This window comes from Rhinolophus ferrumequinum, chromosome 18 (genome assembly GCF_004115265.2).
Source record: "Rhinolophus ferrumequinum isolate MPI-CBG mRhiFer1 chromosome 18, mRhiFer1_v1.p, whole genome shotgun sequence".
Taxonomy (NCBI): domain Eukaryota; kingdom Metazoa; phylum Chordata; class Mammalia; order Chiroptera; family Rhinolophidae; genus Rhinolophus; species Rhinolophus ferrumequinum.
Window position 1 is genome coordinate 47656894 of NC_046301.1, and position 14620 is coordinate 47671513.

At 56.9% G+C, this 14620-nt stretch overlaps 2 protein-coding genes across 3 annotated transcripts; both read left to right on the forward strand.

Annotated features, from left to right (window-relative positions):
• The first annotated feature begins 58 nt into the window (after window positions 1-58).
• Window positions 59-9558, forward strand: GIPC1 (GIPC PDZ domain containing family member 1). Its single transcript, XM_033134513.1, has 9 exons — window positions 59-257; window positions 2438-2492; window positions 3943-4030; window positions 5950-6270; window positions 6953-7138; window positions 7210-7390; window positions 8140-8252; window positions 8576-8657; window positions 8773-9558. Exons 4-9 carry the CDS (start codon window positions 5983-5985, stop codon window positions 8922-8924), a joined length of 1002 nt encoding a protein of 333 aa, XP_032990404.1. The 5' UTR covers window positions 59-257; window positions 2438-2492; window positions 3943-4030; window positions 5950-5982; the 3' UTR covers window positions 8925-9558.
• A 2153-nt stretch (window positions 9559-11711) lies between these two features.
• On the forward strand, window positions 11712-14526 carry PTGER1 (prostaglandin E receptor 1). Of its 2 annotated transcripts, XM_033135361.1 has the most exons (3): window positions 11712-11831; window positions 12715-13685; window positions 14256-14526. In XM_033135361.1, exons 2-3 carry the CDS (start codon window positions 12735-12737, stop codon window positions 14520-14522), a joined length of 1218 nt encoding a protein of 405 aa, XP_032991252.1. In that variant the 5' UTR covers window positions 11712-11831; window positions 12715-12734; the 3' UTR covers window positions 14523-14526. The 2 variants fall into 2 exon arrangements, with proteins under 2 accessions (XP_032991252.1, XP_032991251.1); XM_033135360.1 differs by lacking the exon at window positions 11712-11831 and having other exon boundaries at window positions 12357-13685.
• Window positions 14527-14620: the final 94 nt, after the last annotated feature.

The following is a 14620-nucleotide window of genomic DNA, read 5'->3' on the forward strand; positions in this document are numbered from 1 at the left end:
GGGAAGGTCCACTGCGCTGCGCCGCGGGGTGTCGGGAAGAGTCGGGAGAGGCGGAGGGATCCCTCTGGAATGTTTCCGTCTGCTCCACCCGGAACGGGGATGAGAGGCAAGGATTGGCCGCGAGCTGCAGGAGGCCGTTCCTGATTGGCTGGGAGCGGGCGCCGACCCCGCCCCCCGGCCCCGGCTGCGGGAGAGGCCCGGACCAGAGTTTGCGGAGGGCCGAGCTGGGCGCGCGCAGGGCGGCGGCGGCGGCGCAGGTGAGTTTCACGCGCGGGCGAGACGCGGCTGGAGGTCTAGGCTGGGCGAGGGTATGTCGGAGGCCTCCTCCCAGCTGGGCGCCTCCCTTCCTGCTGGGGGTAGGGGGCCAACGCCTCCACCGCCAGGATGGGGTCTCCAGCCGCACCCCTGACTCCTGCACCCCTTTGGACAGCCCCCACTCTGGCGGGCACAGACGCGGGGTCTGTATTTCTGAGCCCTATCTGGGGCACCTCCCCGGAGCTGGCCTCACCTCAGTCTTCCAGGGTTTAGGGAGGCTTGGGAAGGACCGAGGTCCCGATAATAACAATGAAAAAAATCGTCCTCACTAACATTGATTGAACACTTTTGTGTCAGGTAATTACTATGAGGATCGTTGAATTTAAACACCTCATAGGAGCTGTTACTTCTTTTAAGAGTGAAGCAGCAGACCCAGAGAGGTAGAGTGACTTGCCCAAGGTCACACCAGCTAATAAGTGGCAGATCTGGGACTCAGTCCCATTCCTCAGAGTGAAGAACTGGAGTCTCAACCACTAGACTACATGTCCAGTGGCTCCATGGCTCAGATGTTCCTGCACAGCTCCTCAGCCTACTGCACTTTGTGCTACCCTCTCCCTCCCCACCCCTCCACACACACACCATACATACCATGTGGGCCACACCTGCTGGTCTTTGCTTCTCTCCCCGTGCTCTTTCCCCCGCCAGAGGTCACCAGACACCAGCAGCTCAAGCAATAAACTGCGCCCGTATTCCTTCTCCCTTGAGCTGGAAGGCAAGGCTGGTGTACCTGGGTCCTGAGAAGAGAGTGATGTCTTCAGGGGACATAGGCAGGGAGCCTGGATGCTGGGGTCCTGTGCCTGCCAGGCCCCCCTAGGAAGCCTGGGCCCAGGCTGGGGAGTAGGCGTTCTCTCCGGAAACACCCAGGAGCCGGTTTTTCAAGACTGAATCAGAGGCCGCCCGCCCTTCTCTCCAAAGCATTCCCCTGTTGGAAAGGGGAGCCTGGGTGTGGTGCCCCCCCTCCCTGAGAGATTGTGTGAGCTCCCAGGAACCCTCTGCCCCTCTTCCTGCTTCCCCGCCACTGCCATTCTGTGTGGCTGTGGAGTTGCCCTTCCCAAGGAAGTTTCAGGCCCTTCCCAAGGAAGAGAGGGTAGGGAGGCTGGAACTCCAACTAACCTGCTTGGTGCCCAGGCCAAAACTCTTTTTCTCCGGTCCCCACAGGTGAGGAGAGCCTGGGAATGTGGGGAGAGGGTGGCAGTTAGCAACTCCACGGCAGGCATGTTCTGAGGATTGGGGGATTCAGAGAACAGTCAGAATGAGGATATAAGATATGTTCATTCATTCTACAAATATATTTTGAGCACCTACTTTGTGCCAGGCACTGGCACAAGATTTAATAGTGAACAAGTCAAAACTAAGGATTTTGAGGGGGGAGCTGCCATTCTAGTGGGGGAAACAAGCAACAAACAAGCTAACAAGTAAATTAAAAAGATACCTCCAGATGGTGGTAAGTGCTATGAATAATATATGAGGGGGTGACATGATAGAAACTCTGGGCAAGGTGGGCTCTCAGAGGAAGTGACTTTGGAGCCGAAGCCTAAATGACAAGAAGCAGCCAGCCCTGCCTGCAAAGATCAGGCAGAGGGCACAGCCAGGGCAAAGGCTCTGAGGCTGGACCAAGCTTGGAATAGGGTAGCTGGGGCAGGAGATGCAGCTGAAGCAGCAATTCTGCAGGAGTCGGGGGTCACATTAAGGAGTTTGGAGCTTTTACCCCGTCAGGTGGGAAACTTGTAAGATTTGAGGCAGGGGAATGATGCGATCTGGTTTACGTTTTAAAATAGGACACGAAGTTAATAACAGCCTGAGACTGGAAGACAAGAGTTGTGCCAGGGCAACATGTAATTAAGTTCATGGGCCTGAGCCGTCTGGACCACAGGGGCAGTTCCAACAGGCTAAGGCAAGCCAGGGAGGCTTCCTAGAGGAAGTAACATGGAGTAGGCCCTGGCAGGCAAAGAGGACTGGGATGTTCCTGGGCAGGGCAGGGAGGGAGGCAATATAATGACTAATAATACAAACAGTTTCCTTAAATTGCTAAGGAAATAAAATGCTGAGCAGGTTGCATGCATAATCTCTTTGAATCCCCATAAGCACTCTCTGACAGACAGGAATTCTACCTATTTTTCAGATGAGGAAACTGAGGCTTCGTCAAATGAAGTGACTTGCCTACAGCCACTCAGCTGGTAAGTGGCAGGGGTGGGTTTTGAACCCAAGCCATTTTGCCTTTTCTGGCCTGGAAGGCAAATTCATTAATTACCCACTTTCCTCACCATCGTTATTCCTGTCCCCCCCAGGTGAGGACTAGGCAGCCAGCCTGAACCAGGGCAGCAAGTGTGGGCAGAGGAAATAAGGAGGTTGGGAATTGGTGATCGGGATGTGGGGGCCCTGCGTAAAAAGAGGAAGTTAGTATCTTCTGTGTTTATAGATGGAAATAGTAATAATCACCGACATTTATGGAATCCTCATATCGTGTGCCAGGAACTGTTCCATGCATATGTATGATTTCCTTAGAACTCGAAGAGCTTAAGACACTTGCTCAAGGCCACACAGCTATTAAGCGGTGAAGCCAGATTCCAGACTCATGTTCTCAGCATTCTGCCTCCCAATGTATGATGAGGGAGGGGACCCAAGGGAGGTGATAATGAGGATTTTTTTTTTTTTTTTTTTTTTAGTATCATTGAGCGTAATGAGATAACCGGAGGAGGCAGTACTCATTTATTCATTTAGAATTTATTTTTTGTCTAATAGTCAGTGAGTGCCTACTGTGTGCTAGATCCAGTGATGGGTACTATCGATAGCCATAACCAATAAAAGACTAGTACTCAGAATATATAGTATTAGTGTCCAGAATATATAAAGAGTTCCCACAAATCAATAAGAAAAAAGATAGGACGTGCAATTTTTTTAAATGGGCGAAGAAGACTTAAACAGGCAAGTCACAAAAGGGCAAATCCAAATGGTTAGTAAATGTATTAAAAGGTTTTCAGCATCATTGATTCTCGGGAATGAAAACTAAAACCACAGTGAAAGGTGAGAGAGATACAGTCCCTGTCTCCGTGGCTGGATGAAGTACCAGCCCTGTGCCCAACAGGGATAAGGGACCACAGAGGTGGGGCTTGTGCTTTTGCTGGAGAGACAAGACCCTCTTAAGGGCAGAAACTACAGGAACTGGTGGGATGGTCAATATTAGGCTCCTTCCTTCATCCATCCATCATTCAACAAGTATTTATTGAGCACCATTCTCTGCACTGAGAATATAGGTACAAATAAGACAGACAAAATTCCCTGAACTTTCGGAAAACAATGAACAGGATGAATGAATGAAATATATTTTCCACCTGAAAGAGGTGAAAGAGTGAGTTGTGTGGATACCAGGGAGCATAGCCAGTGCAAAGACCCTGAGGCTGGACTGTGCCTAGTATGTTGGAGAAACAGGGATGAGGGCAGGCCTGTGTGACTGGAGGGAGTGAATGAAGGGGAGAGTGGCAGGAGATGAGGACAGGGAGATGACGGGGGCAAATCTGTAGGGGCCTGTGAGCCGAGGGGAGCACCTTGGCTTTTACTGCGAGTGAGTTACGAGCCCTTGGAGGGGTTGGAACAGAGGATAGATGTGACATGGCTTCTGTTTTACAGGATCACTCTGGCTGCTGTGTTGACGAGAGAACGTGGGGGACGAGGGCGGAAGCCAGAAGACTGGGAGGAGGCAACTGCATTAGTCTAGGTGAGTGATGCTGGGGCTGGACCAAGTGATACTAGAGGAGGTCTTGGAGGAATAGAGGAATGAATGAATGAACAAATGAACAGATGCATGACGATGGGTGCAGCCCACTGGACTACTGAATCCAGAATTACCCCTGGAAGAGGCAATCCGAATGGAGGGAGCAGGAAGTCCCCTTGACACAGAAAAATGTAATATGGCATAATTTGATCCTCACCGCAACCTGGCCAGGTGGATAGAATGTCCCCATTTGCAAATCAAGCATCTGAAGTCCGGGAAAATGGAGTTGCTTAGGGGATTGAGCTTTTTGGTTATGAACTTGGGCTTGGGAGTCAGACCTGAGGGTGCAGCCAGTCTCTCTGACTTTGGACATGTTACTGAAAAATGAAATCCGAATTCTTTCCCCGTCTATAAGGCCCTGCACAGTTGACCAATGTCACCTCTTTTACCTTCCCACTTCATGTTCTCCCATCGCTCACTCCACTTCAGCCACACTGGTCTCCAGCTGATCTGTGAGCCCGAGTCTGCGAGTCTACTCAGAGCCTTCCATGGCTGCCACCTTACTCAGAACAAAAGCTCAAGTCCTCCCTACAGCCCACAAGGCCATGCTCCATTTGCTTGTCACCTCCCTGCTCTCACCTCCTCCTGCTGACCCCGTTATTCACTCTGTTCCAACCACATGGGCCTCCTTGCTGTTCTTCAAACATGCCAAGCATCTCAGGGACTTTTGTACTGGCTGTTCCCTCTGCCCGCAACATTCTTGCCTCACATCCTCATGTGGATGCTTCTTCCTGTCATTCACATCTCAGGTTCAGCTGCACCTGCTCGGCGAGGCCCTCAATAAAACTTTTCTTGTTCTGTTGTCTTCATGGGACTATTAGAAGTTATATTAGATACTTACACCTTCTCCTCTGGATGGCGTGCTTCTGGACAGACCGACAGAACCCCAGCTAGCCAATAGAGCACCTAGGAGTGAATTAGAAAAAAGCAGCCCTTCCTCCCGGCACATGCATCAGCATACAAGGGTCTGATGCTTTTGCACAGGGAAAAACCTGTATAACTGCACACGTGGCACAAGTCAGGGACCTTGCTTGTCTTATTGAAAGCAGTACCTAAAAAAATGTATGGACTATTTAAACATTCCAAAAATATTTGTTTGATGGGAGGGAGAGAGTGAAAGAGAGAGAGTGTGGGGGAGAGGAAAGAAAAAAAGGTATCAGTCAGGACAGGTTTTGCTGCAGGAACAACCTCTAAAATTTTAGTGGCCGAACTCAACAAAGGTTTAATTTTCTTTTCTGCTCCATGTCCATTGCAGCTAGGTGAGAAGTTCCATTCGTTGTAGTCACTCAGGGCCTGTCCTGATGGAGCCACCACCACATCAAATGTGGCTGGTCACCCTGCCAGGGAGCAATAGACCTCTGGAGGCTCTTGCTCCAGTAATTAAATGCTGCAGTCCAGACATGTCATGTGTTACTTCCTCTTGCAACTCATTGGTCAGAACTAGTGACATGTCTGCCCAGTGATAAGGAGGTCAATAAATGCCATCTGCCTATGTGCTTTGAAGGGAGAGTCAGAAATATTTTGCTCACAGCACTAATGACTGCAACCTATAGAAAAAGAAAGAAACTTAACCACTCTGATCCTCCATTTTCTCATCTGTTAAATGGGCATAATCGTAGCATAATATGATCCCTCCATCACGATGTGGTATGAGGATTAAGTAAGGCCATGGAGCAGTTAGCACAGAGTTGTAATAGATATGAGCTGCTATTCTGTACGAGTGTAAAAGTGTGGGAACTGGGATTTGAACCGAGGCCAGTCTGTTCTCTGAATATGTCATGGGGCCTGTAGCGTGCTAATGGTGGGGGAGAGGGAGCCTGGGGCCAGTGCCCAGGCCCTGAGCCCACTTTTCTGCCCTGCAGATCTCCTGGGCGCACACCCTCTTTCCGCTGCTCATGCCGCTGGGACTGGGGCGGCGGAAAAAAGCGCCGCCTCTCGTGGAGAATGAGGAAGCTGAGCCAGGCCGCGGTGGGCTGGGCGTGGGGGAGCCAGGGCCACTGGGTGGAGGTGGAGCAGGAGGGCCCCAAGTGGGCTTGCCCCCTCCTCCCCCAGCCCTGCGGCCCCGTCTCGTGTTCCACACCCAGCTGGCCCATGGCAGTCCCACTGGCCGCATCGAGGGCTTTACCAACGTCAAGGAGCTATACAGCAAGATTGCTGAGGCATTCCGGCTGCCAGTTGCTGAGGTACCCACCAGGGAGCAGTGGGGCCCCGATGGTGGCCTAGAGACCTGGCTAGGCGTGCCTCCTGGTCCTGAGCTGGGGGCTCAGGTGCTGAAGCTGCAGATACTGAGGTCTGTGCCCCAGTGAATTATGGGGAACTGGAGGCCCGGACTGGGTGCTGAGTTTCCATCAGGCATTGGGAGGCCTGTTCCCCAGTGGATTATGGGAACTGATGGTCAGGACTGGATGCTACATTCCCACCATGTATTGTTTGCACCCCAGTGGATTTTGGGGGCTGGAGGTTAGGTGCAAGATTCACTTCTGCATGATGCATAGGGAGGCAAACCCCAAGGACTTTGGGAAATGAAGGGAGGCCAAGAGGACAACCGGAGGATTGAGCAAGAAGTAGCTACAGGGGTATCAGTATGCCTGGTGGGTGTCAGTGCCCCTTTATTCATTCCACAAGCATTTATGGAGCACCACAGTGAGCCAGGCTCTGTGCCCTGCAACCAGCAGGGAGTATTTGCTAGGACAAATCCCAGTCCTAGCAGAGCTGACATTCCAGTGGGGGCCCTGCCTTGGCGTGGAGGTGATCAAGCACGGGAGTGGGGACCTTCAGGCCTTTCCCTTCTCTCTTCCCCCTCAGGTTGGGGCTGCAAAGGGCAAGGGAGGAAAGGTGAGGGTTGAGTGTGTCCCACCTCTGCAGGTGATGTTCTGCACCCTCAACACCCATAAAGTGGACATGGACAAGCTCCTGGGGGGCCAGATTGGGCTGGAGGACTTCATCTTCGCCCACGTCAAAGGGCAGCGCAAGGAGGTGGAGGTGTTCAAGTCGGAGGAGGCTCTGGGGCTCACCATCACGGACAACGGGGCAGGCTACGCCTTCATCAAGGTGCTTGAGGTTAGGGCGGGCTATAGGATCCAGGGGCGGAGCCACGGGGCTGACAGCTCCTCTCCCCGCAGCGTATCAAGGAGGGCAGCGTCATCGACCATATCCAGCTCATCAGCGTGGGCGACATGATCGAGGCCATCAACGGGCAGAGCCTGCTGGGTTGCCGGCATTACGAGGTGGCCCGGCTGCTCAAGGAGCTGCCCCGAGGCCGTACCTTCACGCTGAAGCTAACAGAGCCCCGCAAGGCTTTTGGTGAGGGTCTGCCGCCTGAACTACCATAATCACCCTGTTTACTTGGGTCCAGGCTGCAATGTCAGGGGCCACCAGCAGGTGGCGCCCAAGCACAGCTCGCCAAATTAGACAGGGGCAGCTCCGCCCTACCTTGGGGAGGGGGTGCTGGCTCTCCGCCCAGCCTGGGAGGAGGGTGGGGGCAAGGAGGAAGTTGCCCCCACACCCAGCTTCCAGGAGCCATTAGCCCAGCCAAGCGCCCCCAGCCCTGGCCAGCCCCCCACCCTCAAGAAGCCAGGCTTGGCTGCCCTGTGCCAGGCCCCCCACTTTTCAGTCTGGCTTCACTAACTCTCAGGAATGAGCTGGAGGCCCCTGGGGTTGGGGTGGGGGTGGGGGACTCTGAAACACTTCCCCAGGCAAATAGGGCTGGTCCTTGGCCCAGCAGCTTATACCCCCTTGGCCTTGGGGAAAGCAGCTAGAGACGGAGGCCCCACCCCCTTCCTGTCCCTCAGGCCCTGGGAGCAGATGTGGCGGCTCCAGTCTCCCCTCCAGCCTTTTTAATTCCCAGCCCCTGGGTGCCCCTTCCCCATCTATGCCAAGCCTGAGTCAGAAGACCTGCCCTCCTAGAGTCACCTTAGCCCCCAACTGCCCCTGGAGCCTGCAGAAGCTTGGAGAAGGTAGAGGGGGGTCTAGAGCCAGCATGCCAGGGTTCCTGCCCAGAACATGCTGGAATTGGGTTTTCCCCACCCTCACCCCTCCCCTGCCTCCCACAGACATGATCAGTGTGCGTTCAGGGGGTGGCCGCCTGGGCTCTGGCCCCCAGCTGGGCACTGGCCGAGGGACCCTCCGGCTCCGATCCCGGGGCCCTGCCACAGTGGAGGATCTGGTGAGTGTTCCAGCTGGGCCTGAGCCCCCCTTCCCTGCACATTCATAGGTGGCAGCGTCAGCTGATAGCTCAGGGGCTCCAGGCACTGGATTCAAATCCACCTCTGCCTCCCTCTAGCTCTGGGACCTTGGGCAAATGGGCCTCAGTTTCCTCGTCTGTAAAATGGGGGGATAATAATACTGACATTGTCAGAGTTATCGTGAGGACGAACTGTGGGTTAATATACATAAAGTGGCAAAAAGAGACCTGGCACTTAGTAAATACAATTACAGTTACAGTCACATTATTATAATGCCACGGTCCCTTCTCTCCCCCATCTCTAGCCCTCGGCCTTTGAGGAGAAGGCGATTGAGAAAGTAGATGACCTGCTGGAAAGTTACATGGGCATCAGGGACACGGAGTTGGGTGAGTAGGTGGTACTTCATCTGGGTAGGAATGGGATTCTGGGGGAGGGGGCTTCTAGGTCCTGTGGGCACCTGTGCATCTGTGCCTCCATTCTGCTCCCTGCCCCACCCTCCAGCGGCCACCATGGTGGAACTTGGGAAGGACAAGAGGAACCCGGATGAGCTGGCCGAGGCCCTAGACGAGCGGCTTGGTGACTTCGCCTTCCCCGATGAGTTTGTTTTTGACGTTTGGGGTGCCATTGGGGATGCCAAGGTTGGCCGTTACTAGGCCTTCTGGTGGACCTTGTGATGACCTGGGCCCGGCCTGGTGGGAGCTCCTGGGGTGGGGACACCACAGCCCAGACTCCAGTGTCTGGCTTTGGCCTGGCCCAGCAGCTCCAGGACAATGCAGCTCGGAGGTGGGGCCGAGCCCCTACCCCAGCCCAATTGGTACCACCCGCTCCCTGGTTCCCAGCCTGGCTGGGGTCCCAGCTGCCCCCCACCTCAACCCCCATTCCCCACCTACCTCAGCCGGGTCAGGCGTGGGGAGGGATGAGCCAGATTGGACAGCCAGCTCCCGACCCTAACACTTTCCACATCAGCTGCCAAACTGGCCCCTCTGTCTCCCTGGGGCCTCAGGTTCTATTTGGGGGTCCTGGCCTCCCTGGTTTCCTGTTGCAGGGAATTCAAAAAGGGGGCTTCCCCTTCAGCAAATGCAATAATACCCTCCCACTATCCCCCTCCAGAGGAGCCCCCTACCTCTGCATTGAAACACAAGTCTGCTGTGAACCCCCAACCTCCCCACCCACGCCTGTGTTTCTTTCAGCCCAGCCTCGGACAGACTGGGCGGGAGGGATGATGGCGGTGGGCTTTTGTATCTGAATTTGCTGTCTGGAACATAAAGACTCTATCTGCTGTTGGACCTGTGTGGTGACTGAGGGGTGGGAGGGCAGGGTGGGCCTGGGCTGGGAAAGAATGTAACAGCTGAAATCCATCCTCCTCTGGCTTCAAATTGAATTAGGAGCTGGCCTGGGCCGCCTGCCCCCTCCCACCCGTTCCGCCTGATGAGGCTCCTGGCCGTCGGCCACCAGGCTTCCAGGCAAGGCTGCAGCTTTGGGCCTACTGAGGGTTCAAGTCCTGCTCCCTTTGGAGCAAGGCCTCCAGCCCTGTGGCCCTATGTGAACAGTGGGGCCCAAGGCTGCTGGCTACAGCCCAGGGTTATGGGAAGCACCAGGGCCAGGAGGTTTGAAAGCCTGGCTTGGAGAAAGATGGGGGTGGAGGCAAACAGATCCTTGGATCTGCTGGGGCAAGTGCTATGGGGAAGAGTCCATCCCTGACGCTGAGAGAGCAGTCATGATGTGGCCCCCAGCTGATTGGACATGTGGGGTCTATAGGTACTTAGGGCAGGCCATGCTGTATACTGCGTATAAACCCAGCCGGCTTGTTTTGACAACCTACTTCATCCTTGAGGATTGAAGGGGGATCAAGGAAGGGGGGGGCGGGACCCTGGCCAGACCTGGAGGGGAGAGCCAGGATTGAAAGGAAGGGAGCCAGCCAGGCCAGAGGTCCCTGCAGGAATGTTTGGGGGTGAGCTGAGAGGAGAAGTGTGAGCCCAGCCCACTCCCCATTTCCACTGGGTCAGAGGTAGGCCTCGGGAGTGGAGGAGGTGGGGGACTGCTGGGTTGGGGGTGGGTGCGCAGCCTGTGGCTGTGTTCTTGGGATAGGGTTGGGGTGGCCGATGTCAGGGTTACTCTGCATCCCTGGGCACCTGTGGGTGCTTCATGTGTCTGTGCCAGTAGATGGCTCCGGTTTGAAGGGTGCGGTATGTGTCTTGATATTGAGAGTAGGACTGTGTGTTATCAGAGTTTTGATGGTTTGTGACCATGTTGAGGGCTGTAGCTATCTGTTGAGGGAATGGGGTGCAACAACTATCTTTGTGTGCCAGGGTGTTTGTGGGTGTGACTGGTAGTGTGCCTGGAATGTGGCCGTGTGACTGCATGACTGTGAGAGTGTGTGTGTCTAGATGTCCCTGTTTCTAGGGTAGGGGCATGATCAGCTAGATCTTGGGGTGTCTAGGGTTGCCATTCCTTGTGTCTTGGGTGTGTGGAGTCTGCCTGTGGAAGTTGGATTGTTGCAAGGTGTCTCCGGGTGATTGGATATGGCTGGAGGACTGTCTCAGCAGTAAGGATCTCAGGGGCCTGTATTTCAGGGTGTTGAGAGAAGTGGCCCATGTTAGACTCTGTAACTGGGCACATCTGGTGCTAGGGCTGTGACTGTCTCAGTGAGTTCAGGGGTTTGACAGTGGCTGACCCCAAGATGTGGCTGGCTGGGGACAGGTTGTGATGGTGGCTGGTGTCAGGGTATTAGGGGATATGATCGTGAGACTGTGTCCCTACTCAGGGCAAGAGGGGAGGCCGCTGCTGTGTGTGGCTGTCTTTGTGGCGTGGGATGTGTGATGCTCACCACATCCTAAAGCATGATCTAGGAGAGTCCCCTGGTCAGCGGCCTCCTGCTCCCCCCTCCAGGGGTATGACTTCTGTTGCCCTGGCTTGGGCTTTAAGCCCCTGTGTAAATAGTGGGCGGATCTCCTGGCTTGCCTGGTCCTGACCCAAGCTGGTCCACCACCCAAGGCACTGCCAACCACCGCCCACCCAACATCCATGAAGGCTCTAGCAGAGTCAGGGGATGCTGCTCCCTCCACAAGGGCTAGACCCCTAACGTCACAGCCCCAGAGGGCCAACAACACCCCCTGCAGCCACCCCAGCCTTCCCTGGGTGACGCTCACATTTTCCAGTGTTTAGATTTTATCCGCCTTATTAATGAGGCAGGCAAGAGGCCCGCGCCAGGGGGGAAGGGGGTGCTCCTGCCCCGCCAGGGCGAGGGGCTCAGGACAACTCCCTGGGAGCTCCCCTTCCTCATAGGGGTAGCTGGGACCAAGAGTGGCCCCCACCTATTGCCAGGAACATAGAGAGGGGGTCTCTGCCACCCCAGGCCCCCTGTGGGCTGGCGCTAATTGGAGCGGCCCCTGGAGGCCTGAGCAGGCAGCAGGAGGAGGCAGGGAGCCGAGGAGCCGCCCCTGGAGGAAGGGAGGGAGGGAGCGGCCTGCGGGAGAGCTTGGGCACAGCAGGCGCGGGTGCCTCGGACAGCAGGAGCCAAGAAGCAGGCGATGGGGACCCAGTGTCCCATGGACCACCCGGTAAGGCTAGGGCTCGAGCATATCGGGTGGGGCTGGTGGGCGCTGAAGGATGGGGCCATGGTTCCCTCTTTCCTGTGTTCCTTGACTCTCAGCCCAATCTGTCTGTCCCTGTTGCTCTTACCGTCAGTCCATCCTCCCTATCTGACCCAGCGGGCAGTTTTGCGCCCTGCCCTCACCACCAGGGTATCAAGCTGGCAGGAGTTCTGGAACTGTGGGCAGAGTTCTGGAAACGCAGGGTGAGGCAGCGGTGGTCGGGTAGGGCCTGGGTGAGACGGCAATGGAGCTCAGAGATGGGAATGTTGGGGACAGGGGTGTGGCTGTGGGGACAGAAATGCAATCATGGGGATAAAGATATGGCCATGGGAACAGAAATGGGACCATAGGGACAGAGACAGTATAATGGGGAAAGAATGGGCCCACAGTGGCAGAAGTGGGGCTCTGTGGGCATCAAGGATGGGACTGAGAACAGGTGACATGACTGTCAGAGATGGGGCATTGGGGTCAGGTGAGGGCCTGGGGTCAGAAATGGTCAGTGAGTATCAGCTGCGGCCCGCGTCCAGGAATTTGCTGTGGTGTAAACGGGACATGGGTCCATGAGGCCCAGAGATTACAACAGACGCACAGGCTGGAGCCACGGGAGCCACGGGAGCCACGGTAGGCAGAAAAGTAAGCAGTGAGGACAGAGTGAGTTCAGGGTCAAGAGCTGGGATGGTGAGAGGCAGAGGAGGAGGAGGAGAAGGAGTCAGGAACTGGGCAACCAGGGTCATTGGAGTTGCTGTGAGCTAACACGGGCCCTGCTGATCTGAGATGGGACCACCGGCTGGTCTCAGACAGACTGTGGTTGCTAGGTCCCCGGCCAGCTTCATCTTCCCCTCCTTCCCAGCCCCACCCCTGGCACCTGACATGAGCCCTTGCGGGCCCCTCAACCTGAGCCTGGTGGACGAGGTGACCACGTGTGCGGCGCCTGGGGCCCCCAACGCGTCGGCTGGGCCGCCGTCGGGCCTCTCAGGCGGGTCACCAGCGCTGCCCATCTTCTCCATGACGCTGGGCGCCTTGTCCAACGTGCTGGCACTGGCGCTGCTGGCTCAGGCTTCGGGCCGCCTACGGCGCCGCCGCTCGGCAGCCACCTTTCTGCTCTTCGTTGCCAGCCTGCTGGCCACCGACCTGGCCGGCCACGTGATCCCGGGGGCGCTGGTGCTGCGCCTGTATGCAGCGGGGCGTTCGCCGTCCGGAGGCGCCTGCCACTTCCTGGGCGGCTGCATGGTCTTCTTCGGCCTGTGCCCGCTGCTGCTGGGCTGCGGCATGGCCGTGGAGCGCTGCGTAGGGGTCACGCGGCCCCTGCTGCACGCTGCCCGTGTCTCGGTAGCCCGCGCGCGCCTTGCTCTGGCCGCACTAGCCGCCGTGGCCTTGGCTGTGGCGCTGCTGCCACTGGCGCGCGTGGGCCACTATGAGCTGCAGTACCCTGGCACGTGGTGCTTCATTGGCCTAGGCCCGGCAGGCGGCTGGCGCCAGGCCCTGCTCGCCGGCCTCTTCGCGGGCCTCGGCCTAGCTGCGCTTCTCGCAGCGCTCGTGTGCAACACTCTCAGCGGCCTGGCCCTGCTGCGCGCCCGCTGGCGCCGCCGCTCTCAACGGCGCCCCCCGACCTCCGGTCCCGACAGACGCCGGCGCTGGGGGGAGCGCGGACTCCGCTCAGCCTCCGCTTCGTCCGTCTCGTCCGTCGCTTCGGCTTCCGCCACCTTCAGAGGTGCTCCAGGCTGTGGCTCAACGCGAAGAGCCCGCGCCCATGATGTGGAGATGGTGGGCCAGCTAGTGGGCATCATGGTGGTGTCGTGCATATGCTGGAGCCCGCTGCTGGTGAGGGGCACACCCGCCCCGACACCCATGCTTCTTCCAGCTCCTGCCTTGGCCTCTCAACCTTTCCATCGTAGGATACCTGGGTCCTCTCTCCCTTGCGTGGCCAGGGTCCCGCCCCCTCGAGGACTCCCTTCTTTTGCCCTCTCTCTCTGATGTCCCACCTCTCCTCCCGGTCCCTTTATCTTACTCCTCCCAGGGGCCTTTGTAGTTTACCCCAAAGCACATAAGCCTCCTCCCCAGCCTCACCTCTCTAGGCCCCGACACTTCATTCCCTGGCCCCTTCACCTCTCCCACACCGTTTTTCTTCTCCCCCTCAGACCCCTGCCTTTCGGAACACCTGGGACTTCTCTCCTTTCTGGACCAAGCCCCTACCCAGTGAAGGCCTTTGTTTCTGCCGCACCCTCTAAGGCCGTCTTTCCACAGCTCCTTTCCAGGAAGACCCCCATTTCTCTCTCTGTGATGCTCCTGCCCCCTTACCCTCCAGCCATGCGCCCATCCATCCCAGCCATACCCTTCGCCGGTACCCTTCCCTTACACCCACCCCACCGCTCACACCCGCTTCTCCGGCAGGTGTTGGTGCTGTTGGCCGTCGGGGGCTGGAGCTCCAGCTCCCTGCAGCGGCCGCTGTTTTTGGCCGTGCGCCTAGCCTCGTGGAACCAGATCCTGGACCCCTGGGTGTACATCCTGCTACGCCAGGCCGTGCTGCGCCAACTGCTTCGCCTCCTGCCCCCGAGGGCCTGTGCTAAGGGCAGCCCCGCTAGGCTGGGCCTAACCAGGAGCGCCTGGGAGGCCAGCTCGCTGCGCAGCTCTCGGCACAGTGGCCTCAGCCATTTCTAGGTACGCCCGGAAGCCTAACAGCCAGCCAGACCAGACCACAGTGGAGCCTTGGGGAATAAAGCCATTTTGCAGACAAGTGCTGGACGGTGCGTCCCGTT

Excerpts from the sequence above, each read along its gene's own strand:
- GIPC1 (XM_033134513.1), top strand. The coding sequence starts at position 5,983 with ATGCCGCTGGGACTGGGGCGGCGGAAAAAAGCGCCGCCTCTCGTGGAG. Across the intron at positions 6,271-6,952 it reads TCCGGCTGCCAGTTGCTGAG|GTGATGTTCTGCACCCTCAA; the intron begins GTACCCACCAGG and ends CCACCTCTGCAG. Across the intron at positions 7,139-7,209 it reads CAGGCTACGCCTTCATCAAG|CGTATCAAGGAGGGCAGCGT; the intron begins GTGCTTGAGGTT and ends CTCTCCCCGCAG.
- PTGER1 (XM_033135360.1), top strand. The coding sequence starts at position 12,639 with ATGGGACCACCGGCTGGTCTCAGACAGACTGTGGTTGCTAGGTCCCCG. Across the intron at positions 13,686-14,255 it reads TATGCTGGAGCCCGCTGCTG|GTGTTGGTGCTGTTGGCCGT; the intron begins GTGAGGGGCACA and ends CTTCTCCGGCAG.